The sequence below is a fragment of the Enoplosus armatus genome, chromosome 10, assembly GCF_043641665.1.
Source record: "Enoplosus armatus isolate fEnoArm2 chromosome 10, fEnoArm2.hap1, whole genome shotgun sequence".
In the NCBI taxonomy this organism is placed as follows: domain Eukaryota; kingdom Metazoa; phylum Chordata; class Actinopteri; order Centrarchiformes; family Enoplosidae; genus Enoplosus; species Enoplosus armatus.
Window position 1 is genome coordinate 19,410,743 of NC_092189.1, and position 25,480 is coordinate 19,436,222.

The 25,480-nt window shown below is 39.2% G+C and overlaps 4 protein-coding genes across 5 annotated transcripts; 1 reads left to right on the forward strand and 3 right to left on the reverse strand.

Moving 5' to 3' along the window:
• Window positions 1-4,636: 4,636 nt before the first annotated feature.
• eif4ea (eukaryotic translation initiation factor 4ea) lies at window positions 4,637-10,393 on the reverse strand. 2 transcript variants are annotated; one of them, XM_070912931.1, is made up of 7 exons: window positions 10,379-10,393; window positions 9,428-9,531; window positions 9,017-9,112; window positions 8,629-8,692; window positions 6,962-7,075; window positions 6,452-6,591; window positions 4,637-6,099 (listed from the first exon to the last, which is right to left on the reverse strand). In XM_070912931.1, the coding sequence occupies exons 1-7, from the start codon at window positions 10,391-10,393 to the stop codon at window positions 5,985-5,987; spliced, it is 648 nt and encodes a 215-aa protein (XP_070769032.1). In that variant the 3' UTR covers window positions 4,637-5,984. The 2 variants fall into 2 exon arrangements, with proteins under 2 accessions (XP_070769032.1, XP_070769031.1); XM_070912930.1 differs by having other exon boundaries at window positions 10,376-10,393.
• A 1,251-nt stretch (window positions 10,394-11,644) lies between these two features.
• LOC139291640 (alcohol dehydrogenase class-3) lies at window positions 11,645-15,533 on the reverse strand. Its single transcript, XM_070913740.1, has 9 exons — window positions 15,468-15,533; window positions 14,905-15,006; window positions 14,394-14,535; window positions 14,225-14,312; window positions 13,734-13,953; window positions 12,918-13,178; window positions 12,511-12,646; window positions 12,016-12,154; window positions 11,645-11,854 (listed from the first exon to the last, which is right to left on the reverse strand). Exons 1-9 carry the CDS (start codon window positions 15,483-15,485, stop codon window positions 11,830-11,832), a joined length of 1,131 nt encoding a protein of 376 aa, XP_070769841.1. The 5' UTR covers window positions 15,486-15,533; the 3' UTR covers window positions 11,645-11,829.
• An 897-nt stretch (window positions 15,534-16,430) lies between these two features.
• Window positions 16,431-18,808, reverse strand: gar1 (GAR1 homolog, ribonucleoprotein). Its single transcript, XM_070913741.1, has 7 exons — window positions 18,776-18,808; window positions 18,224-18,453; window positions 17,795-17,949; window positions 17,608-17,667; window positions 17,383-17,497; window positions 17,018-17,170; window positions 16,431-16,927 (listed from the first exon to the last, which is right to left on the reverse strand). The coding sequence occupies exons 2-7, from the start codon at window positions 18,438-18,440 to the stop codon at window positions 16,917-16,919; spliced, it is 711 nt and encodes a 236-aa protein (XP_070769842.1). The 5' UTR covers window positions 18,441-18,453; window positions 18,776-18,808; the 3' UTR covers window positions 16,431-16,916.
• Window positions 18,809-19,126: 318 nt separating this feature from the next.
• On the forward strand, window positions 19,127-23,812 carry LOC139290973 (alcohol dehydrogenase class-3-like). Its single transcript, XM_070912820.1, has 9 exons — window positions 19,127-19,144; window positions 19,364-19,465; window positions 20,017-20,167; window positions 20,287-20,374; window positions 20,481-20,700; window positions 21,511-21,771; window positions 22,267-22,399; window positions 22,880-23,018; window positions 23,773-23,812. Exons 1-9 carry the CDS (start codon window positions 19,127-19,129, stop codon window positions 23,810-23,812), a joined length of 1,152 nt encoding a protein of 383 aa, XP_070768921.1.
• Window positions 23,813-25,480: the final 1,668 nt, after the last annotated feature.

Consider the following 25,480-nt stretch of genomic DNA (forward strand, 5'->3'; position numbering starts at 1 on the left):
GTGCAACATTGATAAGAACTTGAATGAACTGGGATATTGGTGCATTAGACATGAACAATACTGACAGCTGTACCAGAAGATGGGCCTTGTTTGGGTAGTAAAATGTCTTCTGCATACTTGAACATGGCGCTGTTTGAAGCAATTATGAGTGTAAATATGAGCTACACACCCCAGTGTTGGCTGCTTTTAGCTCTACAGCCTTTCCATTTCCAATGAGTGGAGAAAAGTTAAATTTATTTGCAAAGCCTTTTCTATCAAACAAGTTTGTCACAAAGTGGTTTACAGAACAAAGCACATCAGTGCAGGTTAAAACAGGATACAAACACAGGGAAGAACAAGCAAATCACACATTTTAGGTGTGTTCACTGTTCCAAATCCTGAATCAGTTCACAGCATCTTGGAATGCACACTAATAAACTGAATCGTTCCTCAATTAAAATCCTGAATATTTATTTAGTTATTTAAATATTTTTAAAGCATGATTCAGAACTCTGCTCATATTTTCAGTTTATTGGCATGTAATTTAAATTTTGTTTGGGATTTTCAGACTCACATGCCAAAGGTCACCAGATGTCATAACCCAGATGTATTAATTAAATATGGTACAGTGGACCATAGAGACTGGTTATTGTACAATACAGTATGTAAATGTGTTTATAAGAGGAATTGAATAATTGACCAATAAAGACGTAATCAAAATATTGTTTGACACAGATTAATATCAGTAATCCATGTTTATGTAAACAAAAAATATATGATATAAATTCTAACAGGGAAAAAATGATTTGATTTGAAAGCTGTGTGTGTGTTTGTGCATAGATGTATGTGTCTGGGTGATGTGAAGCCCCCTATATACTACTTGGAAAATGAGTGGATTCCTCCCTCTGGTTTAGACAGAAAGATGACAAGATTATTATTGACTCTAGGACACGGACAGCAGCACCATGGATAAGAGCCTACCTACTGAGCCTGGCTTAGAGTCCTCAGAGGCAGCCGCTGGTGAGGTATTGCGAACGAGGAATAGTTAAGTGACATGTCTGTCATGAAACACATAGGGAATCGGCACCTCCTGCAGATGGAACTATCTGCAACCTCTTATGCCGCAGCCTCGTCCAGAGCGGTGTCATATCACTGGGTTTATAACTCCTGCACTTGTGCATAGGAGGTGGTACAAAAACATCAGTCAGGTGGAGGGTGCACGGCTTGACTCTCCCTGTCCCCCTTTGTGCGCCGTACAGGGGCTAGTGAGCAGAAGGTTGACAGTTACCTAAGGCGATAGGGGGGGAATTGTAATGTGGATTTTTTTTTTTTTGCTGGTAGTGGTGGTGTTGGGTGGGTATATAAATAAATAAGACACCCAGCTGCTATTTACAGATATCCTCTTTCCCTCGTGTGTGCAGCCGACACACTCAGTGGAATCCCAATTTCCTCAAAATGTTTGTGGAGGATTGCAAGGTTGGATGCATTAAGATAAGTGTGAAGCTATACTGCCTCCCTGTGGACAGTTTATGAAAAGAAAAAGAAAATCACCACTGCCACAATCACACTAGACTGCCTCATGAATTATTGTCCATAGCAACAAAGGTGAGAGATAGATTATATGGTCAAAAGGATGCGGACACCCTGTCCAAATACTTCAGTGTATCTTATTGAATGGTCCACAGAGAGCCTTGACCTCAACCATCCAATACCTTTAGGATGAATTCAAAATGCAGACTGCGAGCCAGGCCTTATCGCCCGACATCAGTTCTCGATTTTAGCAATGTTCCTGTGGCTGAATGGGAGCAAATTCATGCAATCAGGTTCCAAATCTTGTGGGACGCCTGACACCAGAAGAGTGGAGGCTGTTATAGCAGCCTACAAATGCCCATGGCTTTTGGAAGATGTTCATCAATCACATATGGGTGTATATACGTGTGTAGTGTTGTACTATTCCTCCCTGCAATGTTTAAAACAGATCAGCTGAAAATCAGCAAAAATGATCCATTATGGGTTGGACGCAGTTGGTGGTCGCAATGGAAACACATGTTCAAGACTCGGCATGGCTTGGCCTGATTAAAGCCAGACATTGCTGCATTCAAGCTAATGTAATGTACCGTATGCATCCTATTTAATTCACTTAACATGCACATGTGGGAAAAAAACATTTCAACATTATACAGTATATCCTAAGATGTGCTTGTGGGTGCCGGCTTTGATCCCTGCACCAGCTAACATGCTCATAAACAGACATCTTATTAGAGTGTCCTTTGATTAGATGAGCAGTGAACCCAAGGCTACTCACTGTAAGTCAAACTTAATAGCAGCATTAGCTAAAAGCTAAGTGGAAAGTGACAAATTCATTTACTCAGCCCTCTGCTTAAACCCGAAGTTTGAGGTACTGGGACCTAATTATTACAATTTTGTATGACTTTCTACTTATACCCACTTGGATCTTGGATTCACAATTTAACAATCTGAGTGGGAGTTTTTATTTTTAATAAACATAATATCATATGTGACATGTTTTTACTCAAGGGAAGGATCTGAATAATGCTGCTTACCTTTTGCAACCTTAAGAGAAGGAACACGTGTCACCTCTGTCAATTACAGGTATCAGCTCCAATTAGCACTTCCACCCGTCAAGGCATCAGCGTAATCAAATCCACCCACCTCAGATGTCAGCAGTTACAACTAAAAGGTGCTAATCAGAGAGAGAAAGGAAAGTAGGTTTTCCATAAATCAATACTTACTGGCACTGCCAATAGATGATTGTGATCAGGCTGCATCATCGTCTTGTTTAAGACTTTGAAATGGCAGGCAGAAGCAAAGAAAAGATAGGCTAGTTCGAGAATGATGAAATAAGAACCACAAGATAATGGAATAATTAGTCAGAATGTTATAAAATTTGCATCTGTTTTTACATCTCCTTGAAGCAATAACTGAAATGTATGCTTGTACTGTATGAGCTATATTATCATGGAGGAAAATAATTGAATTATCCATCAGAAGATGTTATTACATTTTGAGGCAGTTAATTACATTAACATATTTTATCACACTTTGTACTCATCTAGAGGGATGTATAAATCCGACACATAATTGCTTTACGTAACACACACACCCACACTTACAATAAATGGACAAATAATCTCACTGACCTGTACCAGGAGGACATCTGAAAACATCTGAGGCCTGAAGGATTTACTGTACCTGTAGTAAGTTAATTTACTTTGTGTTACAGCTGAAAAGAGGAGAATAAAAATACCAGCAAATATAAATCCACCAGGCAAGGTTTACTACTCTTCAAATACCCACACTATGCTGGATTGTTTTTACGGTTGGCCATTTGTTAATGAAATACCCAGTACCAATTCATCTTTACCCGTATAGAAACACAGAGGCGAAGAAAACAGGAGCTGTTATGTGCACATAAAAATGTATTTGTATCAAGTGTATTACTGACAAATGTCAAATAAATCAAAAGAAATAAAAACTTTAAGAGTCTGAGCTTGTTGCCATGACGTCTTAGCAAAGTTGTCTCTGCTTGCCACCACAACGCTGTCTGAATCCGACCGTCATGGACCTGAGTGCGGTTGAATCACATAACAAATGTAAAGGAGTATGTCTATAGTACACCTTCAAACCTCTTGACACAATCATGGACACTCTAAAACTCTCAATATCAAATTGAGTCAAAACAAATATGACATCAGTGGAGTTGCTTTGATGGTAAAGCCAAGCCGGCCGTGTTGAACCAAGGACACTAACACCTCAGTCAACCTTTTAGCTGAGGTTTTGGTCAGACATTTTGCATCTCTATTTGTTTACTTTTATGCTTGAAACACAGAAGTGCTTGTGCCATTGTGGCAGGGAGCTTATTAGACCACGTCAGCCATCTTGAGTGACAAAAAGCATTACAAGATTCAGTGTTCGATTACCTTCAGCTGTTCAACGGTGGTTTGAATTACCAACAGCGACACAACTGAAAAGGCTGCAAAGCCTTCAACAAAGGCTGCTGGTTGTTTTTGAGGTAAACCCTTAACCTAACAACCTCTAGAGACATTTCTGTGGATCGCTCTTCTAATTTCCTCTTAGTTGTATTTAGTGTGAAAATGTGCCTTGATTGATTGTGTCAATTAAACGGAAGCTGAGAGGGGGAACGGGAGGGGCCGTGTTACTATTGCTCTCAAGCAGGAGTCAATTGATGTCGTAGATTACTTAAAGCCCCTTTAAGTCCAACTGCAATTCGTATAGCCTAATAAAGGTGAAGACCACCAGGGACATAAATTACTGTAGCTACGGTGCCAACAGAAATCCCTTTATATACCTTAAATAGTCAGACTGAGACAGCCCAGTATTGGCATACAGTTTTCATAAAGCTGCAATGTAAAGATAAGTCGTATAACTGGTGTGTCTCATGTATTCAGTAATTATCTTCTGCTTGTAGTAAATGCTATGCCAATCACTGAAATATCCAGCATCTTACTATATTTATATCAGCTGTAGATTACCTAAAATAAATACTTTTCCAAATTAGGTTCCCAAAATTGTATTCTTGGATTATTGTATTATTAAAAACTCATGGCATGCCTTCATGATTTGGCAATCAAAAGAATCGGTTCATAGTTAAAACCTTGTTTTAAAAGAACACACTTCACTGTGCATGTTTATTTACATCACTCCTTTGTACGTTTACTGCTCAGAAACATGGGGCAGGGTGTTACATTCAAGGCACAGTTCAATTCTTCAAAACAATGCAATTTTTGCTTATGCCACACACAAAACAAAATCTGGAATGGAAATAATCATACTATGTAAAACATCAAGGCAGTGGATCAACAAAACGTGTGACAAACGAACAAGTAAACTTTTTAACTGAACACTGTACCCTGTAATATGGCTTGTGCTTAAAAAAAAGATACCCAACGACGTCTATTTGGAAAATATCATCCTCATTAAAGACATACTGGGACACTAAATGCTGTTTTCATCGCTGACATCTTTCTGTGCTCTGAAACACAAACCATATAGATTTATATACAAGAGAAAAAGTATACCAACAGCTCAGGTATGAATGGTTAGCATTTATATTCTGCATTTGCTCAATTGATAAATCTGAGGTACCACTAACTGTTCCTGGTCCATTTTGGTGGGAAATTTGTGGTTTACTCTTGAGTGGCAAAAAAAGTCAACTTCAAAAGATTTGCACTCATCACGAAGCACCATAAGTATCTTTAAATATATTTTTTCTGCTCTTCAAAATGGTGAACATCTCGCTTTTAACTCATGTATTGCACAAGCTGCCTCACAAGAAACTAAACAGTGCAAACTAAGACCTCCTACTTTGCAACATTGGCAACAAAGTGACTTTTAAATAATTTATCAAACTGAGAAACAAAAACTGCACAAAGATGTCAAAACATTATCTGACTCCGAATATAAAAGTTTCTATCGACTTGTTAGTTCTGCTCACTTTCAGAAGATGTGGGTTAAATCACAATGTACGGTTAAAAATTCCACCATGTACTAAATGTGCAATAAACCCTTACATTTATAGTGTAAACTGACCGAGTGGCATGTGCAGCACTAACAAAAAGCTACAGTTTATACCAAAGTAGAAATATTACCTTGTTTTTTGCCTTTAATGTTAAGTACTTTAAGAAAAACAATTATTGATATACACTAAGGGCTGGATAAATTAAATAAATTCTCCACAAATATGCAGCTGCATTTGAAAATGAAATCAGGGCATCAAAAATATTTTACTCATCTTCAGCCCACCACCACAAAAACAATGAGGTTCTCAAACAATAGTGCTACATTTTAACTTTAACAAAAGCTTTAGTAAAGTGGCAACGTACAGGCAAACAAAAAAGGAATCTTTATCTCCACTTCAAATGTTTGTTAGTGGATCAACATGTCAGTGACATTCAAGGAAAAATTACAGAAAATCTACGCTGGCAACAGAAGAAAACATGGCTGATGATTCTGGTTAAGGGTCTTCAGGCAACAAACTTGTTCTTGGTTGTGGAGCCGCTCTTTGTGGCCGTGTCTGCATGCGACTGGTATCCGATGATCACTTTTGGCGGAACACCTAATCTCTCTTTATACACTCTCCTAGAAAGGTGAAAAGAACAAACGTGCATATTAGCAAATACATACAGCCAAACATTTCTAACCTTCATATGTAGCAATAAATAACACATGAAAGTCAATATAAACACCGGTCTATAACATACAGAATATTCGCCAATGTTATCTCTATTACTGTATCCTGCTGTAGCTAATTAGATATCTTTAATATACTTTGCTTGTCTGAAAAACTGAAACATGTTACTGGGATTTTCTGTCCAGCTATTAGACTAAATGGATATCTACCACTGTACTAGTGAGTCAAAAAAAAGTATTATCTCAACTATCGGAGGTAAAATCTAAGATTTGTCATCAAAAATTGTGGCATCTTTGTCACCCTATGTGTGTGATGGCCTCTTTGTTTTCGTAGTCTGTGGTCCATATTGCTATTTTATCTCCTTTGGCTCGGACGTTAATGACAGCTCCACACACATCGTCGCTGTGGTCATCAAAAGCTTCACCCACAAGACACAAGAGCTGCAGGAAAAACAGACATTATTTCCAAATGCCTTGTTATTGGGGAGCAGTTCCATTTCAATGGCAGTTATGAGCTGATGGGCCCTTTTCAAAGCATACATTTTGACTTGTCAGAGTAGGAAAAGCACAGGGGTTACTAATAACATTAATGATGGCTCTTTTCTATTTAAGTGTCCCAGTAAGTCATTACAGTGAGCCAGCATGCACAATACCAGGACCCTGAACCCAAAGCAGCTAAATAGAATTCAGCCACTATTAAATCATTTACACCTGTGCTTTTCCTGCTGTGCAGTGACAAAATGTCCTCCGTGAAAAAGACCTACAGATAAGAATAATAATGGTATAGTTAAAGTGACAGGACTGAACATACCGTCTCCAACCAGAACCGATCCAGGTCTGCTCTACGCTGCTGCTTGGACAGAGTTATCAGCCAGCGGCCACCTCGTCGATTACGTTCATCCTCCCACATGGGCTCAATCCCATCCTGTATCCAAATAAAAGGTCAAAGCTCACAACTATTCCAACATATTTATAATGAACGAAGATTTTAATTTGTCAGTTTTCCTTTAGGTCCAGATAGGAGCCAACAGCGCACCTAGCATCACCACTAATTATGTAGTACTGAAAGCAGTTAAATTCTTAAAATGTCATTAAAAAAAAGAATAAAACGTTAAATATGCTTTTAAGGAAGGTAGTACTTTTAAGGTTTGTCAACTGGATTCTCTAAAGGCATGAGATTTGTGCTACAAAGTTTACATGTAGGGAGAAAAAAAAGTCTGTTGAGGAGGTGCAACCATCAATTGCTGATGTGTGCTACATGCTAAAATCACAGGAAGCAGCAACAGCATAGTGCTCTGTTAATTTGGGCATTGTGAATAAGGGTGCCTGTACTCTCAGGATATGTTCCCACCTAACTTGTTCGGTAGGGTTTAAACACTTTGTGGTACATTTATGAGTAAGGCTGCCAATAAAACTCAGCTGTGGGCCAAACAACCACACTGATACTTCCGGGGTAACTTTGGCCAGTTTGTGATGACAATAGTGTCGTCAGAATGACACAGACCCTGAAGAAGGCAATGTGAACCAAATGATGATTGTTGAAAATGAAAAAAATCAAAAATCAAAAGACTACATCGAGTTATGAGTGTGCAGCTCTCTCCGCCTTTCTTTGTTGTCTACCTGCGAGCCAGCGCCTCACTACAATAGGCGTGTTTTTGTTCAGTTCTTCAAGAATGCAACAGAACAGCCTGGACATGACACTTGTATGAATTCAAAAGCTGAACTAAACACGATTCATCTGCTCATCATGGCAGCTATCAAGAAACATCCCTTATCTAGTTAGATATCCATTTGGTTTACCATGTCAGCATGTAAATGCAAGGATTTTCCTACACTGTACTGTGACAATTTCTCAATGGAGTAAATCCTCAGTAGCAACCACCCTCATCTAACAGCAATCATTTCTCCCAACCATATTACAGTACGAAATGCCAGCTTTCCATTCTCTGTTCCTAACTTTCCAACATTTACAAAGACAGATGAGATCCAGTTTCAGTCTTGACTAATGCTCATAACCAACTCTTTTTTTCATAAACTCTTTGTGGCCACCAAAGAAGATAAAGTGAAGTGCAGCAAAGTGCAGCCTGGCTTGCTGCTAGTAACTGGATTAAACTGTGTTTTGATTCCCTCCACCCAACAGGTACATGCATCACTGATGATGGAGGGTCAAGTCAGCAAAACTAAAATGAATGAATTCCCTTATTACACCAGGCCATGTGACTTCATGTTTAATACTCTTGGTTCCTTTGTAAAAGATAGTGTCTGATCTAAATGGTCCAGAATTACAACGCAACTGAACAAAATTTGTTTTTATTGTTTTGGTTCTGAAGTGCACCTCAACTACAGCCCTGAGCACAAACTGACACTGTATCTCTGCCCAGTCTCCCTGAATTCACATGAGCAGAAGGTAAGACAATTCACATTTTTTAAGTGGGTTTATTGTACAATGTCGAAAGACAGTGATTACAGAACTCTTACCTTAAACAGCGAGTAGTCACAGCCAGACATCAAGTTACTTGATAGCTGAATGTGATTGTATAATCTGGGAAGGAAGGGAGATATTTTTTGTTCGACAACATACAACAGAAATCCTTTTAGCAGCCTGGCTGAAAACATGGCGCAATATGAATTGTAACTTCACGCATCACCAACAACTGACAGCCTTGTGTTGGTGATAACAGCACAGAGACCATTGATCAAATGTATCCTGTTTCACAGTATGTAAACTGCCACAGATGTTAAAGCCCAACAAAGCACAAACTAAATTTGAATTAATTCAATTTCTTTTTAATTTTATGATGAATAGTTCAGATTATTTTTCCTACAGCTTTTAATGCAGTCATGCATATAGCAATAATTTACTTACGCCCAGAAGTCTTCCACGGTGTCAAATTTGGAGATGAGACGAAGGTTGGCTTGCCATGTTTTGCTTTTGTCATTCTTGAAAAACCAAAGAGCCCACCTGAAAATCAAAGAACAGTTACTATAGACAAACTGTATGCTGTTCCTCATTTGTCATGCTGCTCATTTACAACTTGTTTCGCTGGAAGAGATGCACAAATTAAAAAAAAAAAAAACTATAACCCAATACCGGATATACCTGCTCAAATCTTAGCCACTTTTAAGTATCTTAATGAATTAGAGATAAAGCCGAAATAAATTCTTCAATGTCTCCATCCTTTTACATTCTAAACTGTATTGATGCGCTGCAATGCAATTATAACTTGTTGACTCTATTGGGAGAGAAAAGGAATAGAGGGGAATAGAGCTGTCTTACTTGTTTTGTAATGGATGCTTGATGTATGCTTCAGGACTCACAACCTTTTGAATGGTTGTTTCGCATTTTTCCTTTTCAGGATTTGCAGGAACTGAAGTTGACACCTAGGAAACAGCAAATAAAAAAAAGTAAAAGTACAAAAGAAACTACATTATGTTTCTCGTGTGCCATCTGGGATGACACCTACTGGCATTGTTATGCTAATTAGCTAACTTGTCTTTAGTTTTATTGTCATATAAAAGTATTGTCATTGTTGATCCAGGACACATTTATTTTTATTGTTTACAGACTGTCTGTTGTTTTACTTGTTGCATTTCTTTTTTGTATAATTGATCCTGGACGTGACTTGAAGTGACGTCTCCACAACGGTAGCGTTTTAGATTGCGTTATGAGCAACCAACCTCTATGACTCTAATTTAGCAAAAAGTTAAATCTTATTCTCAGTACTAACTTTTAGCTAATGCTAGCTGTCTGTACGTGTAGGTGGAAGCACATCACACGGTTGACACGGTAACGTTAACGACGCGTGCGTCCCCTCATTCGTCCGAGCGTCAGAGTTCGTCTCGGGGTACCGACTGAGTGTCCACTCGGTCAACACTGCGTTTCAACCGGGTGTCACTCCCTCCCGTTGACTACATTTCCGCAGCAGTCACTCTGATTAATACAAACGCACTTACGCACGTTAACGTTTGGGATAAACTTAACTAAAAGCGACTAACGTCAGTGTTAACGTAAATAAACGTCAAGAGTGCTGCTAACGTAACTTAACGTTTATGTTGTTTGGCTAGCGAGTTATCAGCTATGTCAAGCAGGAAGTTTAACGAATTAGAGGCTCAAAACCGTCGTTGTCTTTTATCATTGGTGAATTAACCCGGGATAAAAGCGTAGCTTGTTGAGTTGAAGCCCAAGCTGAGTGACTTAGCTACCCGTGCGTTGCAGCTCACTCACCACCAGAGCGGTCGCCATCTTCTGGAAGTCACATTCAGTATTTTGGCGTGTGTTAAAATAGCTGATTGGGCCATCTGGTACTCTACATAACGCATGCGCAAGAAGATGGACAAAAAGAACATGTTGATCCAGGGTTTGGGAACAATGTCATCTTCTTGTAATTACTGAGAATATGCATCATCGGTTGATTCTCAAAATTTCTACATCATATAAGGCAAGAGATAAAAATGCTATGTATACAGAACAATAAAATTGAGTGAATTTGTAAGGATGAGGTGGTCAGACAGGGGTGAGAAATATGGACTTTTTGCAGTCTAACTTAATCATCCAAGTTTTTTTAACTATATTGCTAATGGCGTTGTCAATGTGTTACTGTCAACATAAAAGTCAATGCATAACATGTTGTCTGGATGGCAGGTTGACCCAGCGAGCCATGGTGATTCCAGCAATGCCAGGGGATCAGGCTTATATATATATATATACATATAATATATATATTAATCAAAATCAGTCTAAAAGGTCATCACAGGAAACATGAAACAAGGACATCCCCTCAAACAGCCATGTCACTTTTTTTAAATTGTAAAACCTAATAAGCACAAAAATGAGACGATAAAGATTAAAAAGTCCACCACATGCCATACAACCTGTGGCAGTATATCGGGTCAAACTACATTAATATTTTGTGTAACTGCTTGTCTTGGATTGCACATATACTATGTCATCTGTATGCAGGAGACTAGTGAGGAGTGCAGGCAGCATTAAGAAATATTTACAAATGGGAACTTGATGATTACTGTACTGCACTTCAGGGTAATATGGTGAAAACATACAGTAAACCCATGGGTCATTCTCAGTCTGTTACCATCCCTGTTGAAGTATGTTATGGGCTTAGTATATTGTACCAATAAATATTACACATATATTCTACAATGAGCAGGCTCAGCAGAAACGTGCACTGATAAACCATATTCCTCTGGGTGATAAACAGCCATGAAGTTAACACATGACCAGCAACTACTTCAGACTGTGTGGTTTCAATTACCTTCTACTCAGGATGAAGCCTGTGATCTTTTCAGGCTGTAGTATGCTCTCCCAGTCTATTACAATAAGTCAATGTCTGGCAAGGGTTTTCTGGGTAAATTGTGTCACATGAGTTTTAAGTACGTGAACGTGATACTGTATAATTGACTGTTCTTAATAGGAGCAGCAGCCAAACACCTTTATGTATACATGTGATGAGCAAAAAAAGGAAAATCAGTGAATAAATGCATTTGAAGAATTGTTTAATGACATTGTTTTTGTTTCAAACAGGTATTCTGCTGTTAAAACGTATGTTCTAATACTGAAAATTATATAATCAAAACAAGTGCAGAGAAATACATTAAGTGCTGCAACTATGGAAGGAGATTGTTTAAAGGCCGGATGTGAAGGATGTCAATGTTTTAGGCACTTCAGAAGGTCAGCACTGTGCGGATACTGCAATGAGAAAAAACAAAATAATTAGGTAGGATATAAAAACTTGAGTCAACACAAACACTCAATTACCAACAGCAGAAAACAAAAAAAGTGAAAGGGCTTTACAAACTAAGAAAACACATTTCTATCCACCGACTGCAAAAATGAACTGTTCTTCTCACCTCTTTCCAGCATGCATGAGGTCAAATCCCTCATTGATCTTCTCAAAGGGCAGGGTGTGAGTCACAAACTCATCCACCTTTAGCTTCTTATTCATGTAGTCTTCCACCAGTTTAGGAACGCTCTCCACACTCTTCCACCCTGGGGGTGAATATCAAAAAAGTTAAGTTTAACCAAAACTTAACTGAATAGCACTAATATTTCACCAACGAAGCCTTGGGCAAGGGTACTTATTCCCCAACCAAAAAAAAAAAAAGATAAGCTGCTCAAGCTTTACTTGGTCGAACAACTAAAAAGACCAGAAATGACGAGGAGATGATAAACTACGGTATTTTGGCTCCAAGTCATAAACTTTTACCTAATAAGTGGATTTTAAAAAAGCCTAATTACCCATAATTAAAATATGAAAAAGGTCTTGAACTCACAGAAAGTTGGAACTGCTGCCAGACCACATTATGCCTTTTTATAACAAGTAATTCTCTAACACAGTCAGTCACCTCCAAAGGCTGAGCCCCTCCACACTCGGCCTGTCACCAGCTGGAATGGTCTGGTCGAAATCTCCTGTCCAGCTCCGGCTACACCGATGATGACACTTTCACCCCATCCTTTATGGCATGCCTCCAAAGCAGCTCTCTGAAATAATCAAATGGTAATTTTCCTGGTTTCTATGAATTGCCAACTTATGAAAACTGTTTTAAATGCTGCTCGTGCTACCTGTTGAGTACATTTAACACTATGTATATCTGCACTGGCTCTACTAACCAACCGCTATGATAAATTAACAGTTAATTTATGACAGTGTTTTAGATGTTGCTTACTGCTATTTCAATATGATGTCCTGCAGGTTTTTTATATATACAGACACACACAATACAATACAATTTGAACACAAAGTAAGTCTCACCATGATTTGCACATTTCCGATGCACTCAAAAGAATAGTCCACACCCCCGTCAGTCATCTCCACCAGAACCTCCTGGATGGGCTTGCTGTGGTCCTTGGGGTTCACAAACTCAGTGGCTCCAAACTCCTTAGCTTTCTCAAACTTTGCAGGGTTGATGTCCACACCAATGATCCTAGTTGCCCCAGCAACCTTGCATCCCATAATAACAGCCAGGCCAACAGCTCCAAGGCCAAATACAGCACATGTGGAACCAAGCTCAACCTGAGTGTGCAAGGGGAAGAATAGCAATGTGAGAATTCAAGGATTACTGAATATTTTTGATATATCGCAAATCTATGTATGAACTTTTAAGTTGTCTACGCTAGTCACATTGAATTATACAAATATCAGAGCATTTTATATTACATATCGCAATTTCTCATGGATCAAAAAAGGTGAGAACACTTAAACATACATCATGACATGCTTTCTGTAAAGACACTAATAAATGTTTTTTAATTTCCTAATTCATTGTGAACATGTCAAAAAATGAAACAGACCCCCTTGGCAACAATTCATTTTTCGCATCAAATCTGCATGATTAATAAGGGTGACCCATTTCAGAGTGAAACCTGCAAACAATGACAAAATGTTCATCTCCTTTTCGTTGTGTCCTTTGGGCAAACTTGTTCTGCATGACGAGCTTTAAATAATAAAATGTGTCACAATTTTCCAACGGCGGTTACCTCACTTCAGAAATAAACTCATGTACAAATGCTTCTTTTTGTAAGGACGTGGTCTCATAGTGTAGCGTGGCCTACAGCCTGTGATACCCACCTTGGCAGTGTTAAGAGCAGCACCGTAACCTGTAGAAATGCCGCATCCAAGGAGGCACACTTTATCCAGTGGAGCTTTCTCGTTCACCTTGGCCAGCGAGATGTCAGCCACTACAGTGTACTCCGAGAAGGTGCTGGTCCCCATGAAGTGAAACACTTGCTTTCCCTTGCAAGTGAAGCGTGAGGTCTTGTCAGGGAGCAGGCCCTGGCCCTGGGTTACTCTGCAGGGTGGAAGCACAGAGAAAAGATGATTTCTTTTCATGTATGTATGATGAAACTCAATAGCTGTGTACTTCAGAGCAGGGCAGACACAAGCTCAAACTGATGACGACTGATCTTGGATTTGGTTGCCCTGGGGTGGTGCACCTGAGGCTGTGAGTTCAACTATTGAGGGTGCAAGTTCTGCCACAAAGAAATACATTTTTTAGTCTGTTTCATCGCTAAAGAAAGACTGTCTTTAGCTTTAGCTGACTGAAAGTCTGACAGCATTACCTAATTTTCTGGCAAAGGTTGGTCTTAGGATTCTTGCAGAATTTGCATTCACCGCACTGGGGCACATACAACGGGACGACAGTATCACCTTGGTGAAAAAGAAGTGTAACTAAATTAGAAATCTTAGAAGATATAATTTTCCACAACATCTTGTCTGGCAGCTCCATACCTGGCTTGAATTTGGTGACACCCTCACCAACGCTCTCAACTGTTCCAGCACCCTCATGACCCAAGATGACAGGGAAAAGTCCCTCAGGGTCACTTCCACTCAGAGTGTAGGCATCTGTATGACACACCCCTGTGGCAAAGATCTGAGAGGCACAGTGTCATTTAAAGTTAATGTCAGACACAGCTGCTGGATGCAAGAGTGAAATATAAAAGATGTTAGGCCTGATATTAACATTATTTTAATTACCTATTGTCTAACTACAGCATTCCTCACTTATGGAACATCAAAGTCTATTTTCAAAGCTTAAAACTTTGGGCTATGTGTGATTCTTCCAGGGGAGATTGTAGAGTCATTTTTCTGCTTCTCGTGCTGATGAAACATTCAAAAGCTAAACAGGATCTAAAAAGAGCCTCCTCACCGAGCTGCTCTTCTAAATGTTTTAGGCAGGACTTGTATCAGTTGCGTTCATGTCAGGCTTTTTTTTTTTTTGGCATGAAATGGTTTGGTTTACCTTGATGCGAACTTCATGGGCCTTAGGTGGGGCTACCTCCACCTCTTCAATGGAGAGAGGCTTCCCAGCTTCCCAGGCAACAGCTGCCTTGCACTTGATCACCTGAAGGCAAAGTACAATACGTTTTGTTTTTTTACTGCAGCCATGGGTTGACTGAAGCTTGCTTCATGTAGTCCTGGTGACAGGTCGAGCAAGTTGCACAGTGTAGTTGACCTTTGAACTGTGTCTAAGCAAAACCAACCGAGAGTTAGAGTTGGTCACAGTTTGAGTAACGCTCACATCTAGCATGCTAAAAGAGCTTATCAGAATTAAATACATCTGTCGGGTCACGCATTGCAGCAACTTGCAAATACCAGTCGCGACTGACCAAAGATCCCTATTAAGTAGTGGAACAGTGATTATTTGTACGTGTTCATTCAACGCACTTGAATGCGTGCGTGTTAGTTGAGACCACCGTGCTTTTTTATGCTACAAGTGAAAATGATGCCACCCTTACGACACATACACAAGGAGAGAATGCATTCAAAATATTTCTTGTGCATTTTGCGGGGAAATGTTCTTACTTTTCCAGCTGTCTCCATGTTCGTTCCTTCAGCACGAGACGACGGGGCGGTGCGCGGCCGTAAAGGAGTTAACGGCCGGACCAATCAGAAGGGAGAACGCGCAGGGTACGCGCATGCCCAGCGGAGGAAAACAAAATCTTAATTCATTTTCATGCGAGGGGCAAATGTGTTCAAATTATTTAAAGTGAAAGTACATAGTTTGCCAAAATGAACAACACCTGAGCCAACTGCGTCCACTGATGAGGACCGTGAGATGCGTTTGAGAGCTCCGAAAAAAGCTAAGTGGAACTCAAACACAACAAAATGTTTTTGGTCTTTATTTCTGAATATACTGAATGTGGGATGGTGATGGTAATGATCTGTATAAAGTCAAATTAGCATATTTATATCATAATGCAGACATTACAATAATTAATGAATATTTAATGAACAATATTGTATTGTTGTGTTTCACAAAGAAGATCAATCATTATATAAAAATATATCTATTCCATCTCCATCATTGAAATTTCCAGAAACCATGACTGACCACAACTCAACAGTCTAACCTCTGGAGACAAGATGTCTTACTTCACTGAAAAGTCCATCAGTACGTATGTGCACTGTAACTTTCAAGTTTCCACGTCACACCTTTGCATGGGGGACCATGATTGGCTTCCAAACTTTATGTCACAAAATCATGCTCTTACGTCCACGGCTTAAACTGAGATTTAAGGTGAAACTTTACCCCTTGAGTAGATGAGTGTGAAACCTTCCAGTCTCATACATACAGTATTCTGCACCATCAAGTTCAAACCTCAAAGTGAAGTAACAATAAGCAAAATACATGTTTGAGTGGAGAGGGACTTAAGAATATTCTCTAGCTACATTTGGACACTTGTATAAAATGTTTGTTTCTACGAAGACTTGTACATTAAAAACAAAAAGACACAGTTACAAAGCACCTTTTAATCAAGGCCTTTAACAAAAATGTGACAATATTCTGCTTAAGATTTTACAAATTATGGGTATTAAAATGCTTTTCAACCAACAGCATATAAAGTCTGATTTCCCATATCTGAGAAAATTAATACATTGAAGTTTGTGAATGTTTCTCTTGAAATCTTAAAGTACAAACACGGTCAACATTTTAACACAATCAGCACAGGATAATGACATGTCTGTTCACAAAGAGAACCAGTAATCCTCCCAAACAGTCTGAAAAGGTCCTCGCTATGTTAAACACAAGCATCCATATGAACCTTTTAAATAAAAATCCTGAAGATCCGTCACGTATTCAAAATTGGTAGAAAAACAAAACAAAAAGAGAAAATCCACTCAAGTTCTACAAATAAAGGCAATGTCCATATTCTGAGTCCATCATGCCAGGCGCTGGCATACGATGCAGCCTTTTTGCGTAAATAGCAGAAGACTAGGATGAGGCCATCACACCAGACCATCGCTGTCAGATTATCTCCCACCTACAAGTAAACGACAACAAAAATTTATAAATGACCTTCACACGAGAAACACAACAACATTTTTTTATATAACACGGAAAATGGGCTAACCTCTGAATCCCCGTCCTCCACCGCTGCCACCTCTTCCCCTGAAGCCTCCTCCACCGCGTCCACCTCCAAATCCTCCTCCACGGCCACCTCCACCGCGGCCGCCTCCAAATCCGCCACCGCGGCCCCCTCCGCCCCTGCCACCTCGAAAGCCACCTGAAACAAAAACAAAGCAGAATTCGTCAAACCACTCTTACAAACTGTGCTCTACATAGGCAGAAAATAACCACTAAGTCTTAATTTCCCCTTTAAATCCACAGAAACAAAGACTGACGGATAAACTTAGTGCCAAAGTGGAAAAACACTACACATTCATCAACAATAGGAGACAAAATTCATTAAAATGAGAGAAAGTTGGGATGCCTCACCTCCACGACCACCACCTCTTCCTCCACCTCGCCCTCCTCTTGGCGGACCCTTCTCTCCTGGCGGCCTGGGGAGGAATCTCTGCAGCGGGAGGAGTTTCATTGGATCTATATAAAACTAAAAGGGAGACGGTGCAAATTACATACAGTGTAGTACGCAGAGGCACTGAAAAGCTTATAAGTATGCAAAAGTACAACTTTAAAATGTTAAATGACATCAAATAATACCTTCTGTAGTTTCTTAAATGAAGACGCCTTCATGTTGTCAGAAAGTTTGACTGAAAAATACTGCAAGGATAAGTTAAGGAATGAACAGGAGCTTGAGCAGTGACACTGATATTTAATTCGCAGCAGTTGAGCTTTATTTATTTTTCCACCACAGGTTGTTTCAGAGGTCCAGCGACTGAAAGGATACAAAGTCCCGGAGCTGGCCGAAAATCTCATCCACCTTCCCGATCTGCTCCTTGTTTTCCAAATACACTGGGGCGTTGAAGTAGGGAACCTTGTTTTCCTCTGTTGTGCACTTACACACTATGTCATCTTCACATGGATGCACAAACTCTCCCAGCGCTGCAGAGTGGAAACACAATGAACCACAGTTAGCATAAAAGGAGATCCCAGTTGAATTTGTGACGCATTAGAAAAAACACAAACACCAAACATGAAAGCTACTTAAAAGCTGCTCTCCCTACGGATTGCATTAATGCCCCACTCTGCCCCATCATATAAAACAACTTAGTAAAGCTGTCACTTTATTACTCGAGCCTTAACCTTATGTAGGGTGATCAAATCAGCTTCTGTAACATCTTTTCAACATTGCTGGTTTGTGATGCGATGATCTTACCGACAACATATTCTGGAGGACCGTAGTCTTGTCTATTAAAACCACCTCTGCCACCACCCCGTCCAAATCCTCCACCACCTCTGCCTCCTCCTCCTCTGCCACCTCCGTATCCTCCGCCTCCTCCATATCCTCCACCTCCTCCATATCCTCCGCCACCACCTCGGTTAAATCCTCCACCTCTTCCACCACCTCGTCCACCTCCTCCTCTGAAAGACATTTTTCTTCAAATCCTGTGAGAATCACAAACAAAAGATAAAATAAGTCAGAACAAAACCATTACAACAAAAAACACTTGTATTCACGGCTAGAGTTATTGACGTTACTAAACAGCTAAACACTGCGGAGTGAATTCATTGCATCCAACGTGCTAACACCGTGGACTCAGCAGCACTACACAACTTCTAGCTAACATGCTAGCTCAATTCAGTCATTCAAACTACAAAATTCAGCCGTATTTTCTAACATAATCCAATACGTTATGTATTCCCTTCAAAATACAAACCTTAAAAAGTCTGCAACTCTATCTACACACAGTTAAAGCAAATTACTCACAACTTGGATCGGCTAGCTGCTGCTATTTACTCCGAGGAACTTCCATGCAATGACAACACGTGTGACCAAAGACTGCCGTAAAAGTTTCATCGGTGTCGGGAAGTGTCGCAAATCCAGATCTCTACCGGGTATGGTATACAGCAGATTTAAAGTGAAGTAACACACAGCTGATTTACTCATAAAAACAAAGGTAAGGGACTCGGACAGTATGACTTTACAGACTCTGTTGTTTATATAAATTGGTAAAAGTTAATTCTCTGTGACTTGATGATGCACGCATGTGTAAATATTCCGATAATATGATTACTTTGTTCCAATGCAGGACATTTAATTAGCAAACACCACTCAACGATGTCAACAACAGGCCAGGTAAGAAAACCTAATCTACGATATATTCATTGTTCGTTTTATAAATAGTATAAGTCTGTCTGTTCTGACAACTGGTTGAGTATGACGTTCAACGCCCAGTGTAGCCCCATTTTAGCCCAATTTTATACTATTTATATGAATACAAGGGGATCAGACTGTCAAGTTTCTTCTCATTTGAGATTGGCCTAAAAACGCTGTGAGACTCACTTTCTCTGTCAGGTGATCAAGTGCAAGGCAGCTGTTGCATGGGAGCCTGGGAAGCCTCTGTCCATTGAGGATGTGGAGGTGGCTCCTCCGAAGGCCCATGAAGTCCGCATCAAGGTCAGCTGCTTATCCAAACTTTGTCTGTAATGCAAGAAAATATGAGTGTATCATATCCAACTTTGGTTGTAGATTCGGACACAGCAAGCTTTCCAGTGTTAACAGCTGATTCTGAAGAATATTATAAAGAGTATGAGTATGCTCTATATGAAAAGTGCTCTGAGAAAACTTCTGTTATGATTTGATACTATATAAATCAAGTTGAATTGAATAGATTTTTCAGTTTTTTGGACTTGATGGTGTTAAGTTATATCAGACTTAAATTAACAAATAAGAACAATGGCATAATGTTAAATTTCTCTCAGTGACACATTAACAAATTAACCAAGACTAAGGATAAGATAAGATAATCCTTTATTGACAATACTTTTATTAATCAAGGGGACGTTACTTTCAGATTTTACTTTGATCATACAGCCAATACATTCTGTCAGAAAACATTTGAACACATTTCACTTCCTTTGTCTCAGTTTGTTTCCTGTTGATGTGAATATTGCACACCGACAACATCCGTATGATCCAGTGAATCAGCATCCTACCTATTTGTACAGATTGTTGCCACAGGTGTGTGCCACACAGACTGGGAATACCTGTATGAGACTGAAAAAGGGATGAAGTTTAGGCCATTCCCGCTAGTTCTGGGCCATGAAGCAGCAGGAGTAGTGGAGAGTATTGGTCCAGAAGTCACCAAATTCTCGCCGGGTAAATTGCACAGCTCAAAACAAACAAGATTCATTCCTTCTTTTTTGCTTTTTTTCTATCCATTTTTATATATATATATATATCTCTGACTGATTGTCTGCTTTTTGCTGTTTTCACAGGTGATAAAGTTATTCCTCTTTTTCTGCCACAGTGTGAGGAATGTGAACGATGTCAGAGTCCTAAAACAAATCTGTGCAGGAGAAACTGGTGATTACCATATGTTTACACACACAAACACATACACACACTCAACTTTACACTATTGCTTTCATGGTGTTTAACTACTCACTGTTTCTTTTTTTGTTGCCTTTAGGGCAAATACTCAAATGGGTGTATTGGCTGATGGCACAAGCAGGATATCTTGCAAGGGGCAGCAGGTATACCAGTTTCTTGGCGTCAGTTCTTTCTCCCAGTACAGTGTCGTTCCCGATACCTCTCTTGCAAAGATAAGAAGTGACGCACCGTTGGACAAAGTATGTCTGCTAGGCTGTGGTGTCTCCACTGGTTATGGTGCTGCTATTAATACAGGCAAGGTAAGACGATGAGGATCTGCCAGACACTTGCATTCAAATAACTTGAATTCTCATCAGCTCTGATGTGGACCAGTGGTTGTGGTTGTCCTTAGAACAAGATGGATGTAGATGCAACACATTTATGAAGATTTATTTACAAACATGACCATTTATAAAGTTGAGCTTATTATAACAAAATGGATTTACTATCTGAAGGAAAACTTAGTTAGTTAGAAAACATCGATTACTTCCAGCTGCTGTTGCTGCCTAGTGACGTTAACAGTATATGGCAGGACTGTAGTTATTTATTTCTCCCACTAGATGTCAGTAGACAACATGAGCGCCACATAAGTGTACTTAATGGGTTAAAACTTCCCCATATTCCACCCCTTCAGTTTTTTTTTCAATTGTTTTTGCATATGAGATAAGATAAATAATGCAAGGTGAATACAAAACCAAATCAAAAAGGTTTTGCGGAGAAGACTAAAGGTCTGTAGAAAAGATAAAGATGTGTAGAGCATCCCCCTTAAGCACAGCATAAAATCATCCAACTTGTCTTGAATATTAAGCAAACTTAGGAATGCAATGTAAGGGTAAACTCCTAACTGAAAACAAAGTGAAACTGTGAATAAAACTAAAACAATGACAAAGCATTCTTGTGTGCCTGATAAGAATCAATTCTTTACAAGTTAGATAGAAAAGAAACAAATAATATTTGAATAACAGATATGTTTAGAAGAACAAAGTACAAATAAACTATATAAAAGTGATCTTGTCAGATGTCTATTAAACAGGTTTTGGTTGACTGGCTCCCAAACTGTTTGAATCCAGGTTGAAAAAGATTCCTCGTGTGCCGTGTTTGGGCTTGGAGCCGTCGGACTGGCCGCCGTCATGGGCTGCAAGGCTGCTGGGGCGAAAAGGATCATCGGGGTTGACGTTAACCCTGACAAGTTTGAGAAAGCCGAACTGTTTGGAGCCTCTGAATGTGTCAACCCCAAAGATCATAACAAGCCCATCCAGGAAGTTCTGGTGGAGATGACAGGCGGAGGGGTGGACTACGCTGTGGAGTGTGTTGGAAGTCCAGCTGTCATGGTGGGTGTCTCAATCTCCTCTCAAAATTTTAGACATTTGAGTACCTCTAGGTACAGTAGGAATCATTGTCTATACAATGTCCCTAAGATAAGATAAGATATCCTTTATTAATCCCTCAGCGGGGCAATTTGCTTTGTTCCAGCAGCATACAGGATAGTGCAATTGAGACATAAGTAGAAAATCAAGATATAATAAATAAAAACAATAAAGACTACTAAAAAAAAGCTTCTAAAACTAAAAAAACAACTGTAATTTACACAGTTACAGATTTACAATTTTACAAGTTCAATACCCACACCTCTCTATGTGCAATACAGTACAATCCCTTTACCTTTATTTCTTTCTGTAAATCAGGTTGGTAGGCTACAGAGTGGGTCTACAGTATAATGCAGTTTGTGCACACAGATTTGATTAGAAGTTTCTGCAAAAACAAAATATGGCACAATTAAACAGTTTTGTGCAATTGCCGCAGTTTCTGCAAATTTGTTGTCCTAGAGCGCTGCGCTTGAGTCTACAAGAGAAGCCTGGGGCGTCTGTGTCATTGTTGGCTGGACAGAGACGGAAGCAATGAACGTCGTGGTTGAAAAGATCCTGATGGGACGCACCTTGAAGGGGACTTATTTTGGAGGTGAACTTAAAACAAGTTACCAGGCCTATTAGCTCACGCAAATATGCTTCTGTAATAATTGAACGTTAATTATTATGATAGAGAAATTCAGTGAGAAGTGAAACTTAAAGTTCAGTGTATCATTGTAAAGGTAAAATATAAAAGAGCTGTTGCACTTCTGGGTCCAATTTGATGTTAGACTTTGATAAAATGCTTATTAAAACACTACTGGTAAACATGATTTGATTATGGCTTCAAGTAATGATTTGTTTTCGCTAATAGTAGCTTTAAGCTAGCGAGACCAGAATGCAATGCAGTCACATAACATGTTACATTTTAGGCAAGAGGCCTTGGTCATAATATTTGTAAGATCACACTTGTAAGTAGTGGACAGTATGTAAGTACATGCTCACATATGGTTGAAAATAACAGTGCCTTTCTAAGGGGCTCATTAATGTCCGCTATGTTCTGGTTCATAAGACTCGTTATCCTCTTCTAAAGGTTGGAAGAGTGCGCACGATGTGCCTAAACTGGTGGACGACTACATGTACAACAAGCTGAAGCTGGATGAGTTTATCACCCACAACCTCCAGCTGGATCAAGTCAATGTGGCCTTTGACCTTTTGAAAGGTGGGAAAAGGTAAGACCTGATTTATTTGTGGCTGCTTTTTTATGTGGGTGTGTGTCTTTTATTGCTGACATTGAGTAGACAAAGAATTGTTCACAGAGTGACATTATTGCAATTATATAAACCAAAACGACCTGTTTGATTATAAAAACAAGCACCAAGAGATTTCTAATACCATAATAATGACCTCCTGTAGAACTCCTGTACCAATCTTGTGTACAACATTTTCCTTAATATACTGACCCAGGTTTGTCAAACTGCTGCAGTGGCCTTTGCATAATAACCTTGTTCCTTTTTATATTTGAACAATATTCCCACACATCTTGGAGTATCTGATATAGAAACTGCTTATATTTCAGGAATATATGTGTGATATATATATGTACTGTGCATATTATTCTGTATTGCATATTGTCTCTGTCTATTAGGGCTGCAACCAACTATTATTTTCATCATCGATTAATCTACAGATTATTTTCTTGATTACTTGATTAATCATTATCTATAAACTAAATAAAGAACTGTGAAAAATCTCCACCACAGTTTGCCAGAGTCCAACTTGACGTCCTCAAATGACGGTCCAACAGTCCAAAACCAAAAGATAAACACTTTACAATTGTAGGAGTCCAGCAAATATTCACAGTGGAGAAGCTGGAAGTAATCGATTCATTGTGTAATCACTTCTATTGTTTATATTATATATTAGGCCTTTAGGTCTGGTAGGAACTCTATGACTTCTCCTAATAATTTTTCTTCTTTTTTTTAGCATCCGTACTATAATCAGTCTGTGGCAAGAGGAGGCTTAACCTAAAGTGGCTACCTTATAGGATGAAGGATTGGAATTCAGCGTCATTGTAATGATATTTTGTAAACAACTCTGCAATGTGTTTGGGAAAATGTTATGCTCTTTTTCTTAAAAGATATTAACAATTAGTTTCCCCTGCTTGACTTTGTAGCAAATGGCCACTAGATGGCAGTCTTATGTCACGCAAAAGCTTCTGTGTTTGTGTCCATGAGTCTAACTTTATGAAGATATTGCTTTTCTATCTGCAAAGGATTCTGTATTTTTATTCAGGTTCAATTCTGAGGTTGTTTTTTCTTGTTTATTTTGTGGACTTGATCAAAAGAGAGAAACAGCACATAATGCTCAGTGCACTTCAGTGTAAAATGATACCGACTGTAATTCATAGATAGATTCATAGACACAGCATCTGCAGTAACATCAAGACAAATTCTCTCTACATCTGTCATACTTGGCAGCTACAGTGATTCTGCTCCTGATATCAATGTGAAGGGATAGTTGGAATTAAATACCCTTGTATAGAAGACACAGGAACCAAATGGCTGAATCTGTCATCAGCCACGGAGAAGTATCTGGTTCATGTGGTCAGGCTTACCGAATTTCGTCCTTGGTAATATTATATATTGATTTAATAGGGAGCCGACGAGGAGGGCTAACATGACAGTAGTTGGCTGTCAGGACAGAAGACAAAAGGTTGTTTGGGGAATGCCTCTCGGTGAAGAACTGAAATAGCTGTCGAAGGAATTTGTTTTATTGAAGTTCCATTCAGATCAAATGAATACCCTTGGCATTACCCTGCTTTTCCATCTTTATTTAAAATGGAAAATAAATTGGTGCTCTCCCTCTTATGTTGGTCTCCTCTGCCTGTGTGCTATCAATCACAGATTATACAGCTTAGACCCCCCCGACACCTTCCAAAGAATCTCAAACTAAAGAAAGTTTTTGAGAAATAGAAAGCAGAACAATGCAGAGAATGGAGCAGTAGAGGGAGATAAATGAGGAAGATCAAAAGAAAGAGGAAGACAAGTTTTGACAGGTGGTTATGTGACTGGGCACCCTCATCTATAAATGTTGGACATGCTCACAGATTTATAAGGCTTTCTTGGGGATATGTGTCTGAATGTCTGCCTCATCAATGGTAAAACTATCCAAAGTGACGACCATAAGTCTCCTACCTTTTCCTCTCTTTGTGTTTGAACTCCACAACCTCTGGAATTGTCACAGCGCTGTGCAACTGATACAGGGAGGGCATGCTATCTGAATTACAACCACGGCATTGTACACATTTTCTGAAAGCCTTAACTGTCCATCTTGTCATGTTTCACATACATCTGTGCAACGTGTCTGCAGATATCTTCTAGGTAGGAAACTATGGTGTGGAGTTGAATAGTAATATAGACAGCTAACATTTGCAAACTGGGAAATCATTTTTATTTTTTTCCTCTTAAATGACAAACAACAGAAATGCCAGATGAGGTGAATGCCATCACACAAATAAAGGCATGTCTGGAAAAAAAATGTCAAAAAGTGCTTCCTCACCTTTCACAATATTTAGATTGGGATCAAGAGATTTCCTCTTATTTATTAAGCTTTATTCCTCTGTGACAGACAGATGATGGCACATTAAATATGAAGAGAACATAAAAAAAGGTATTTGAACAGACATTGTTTT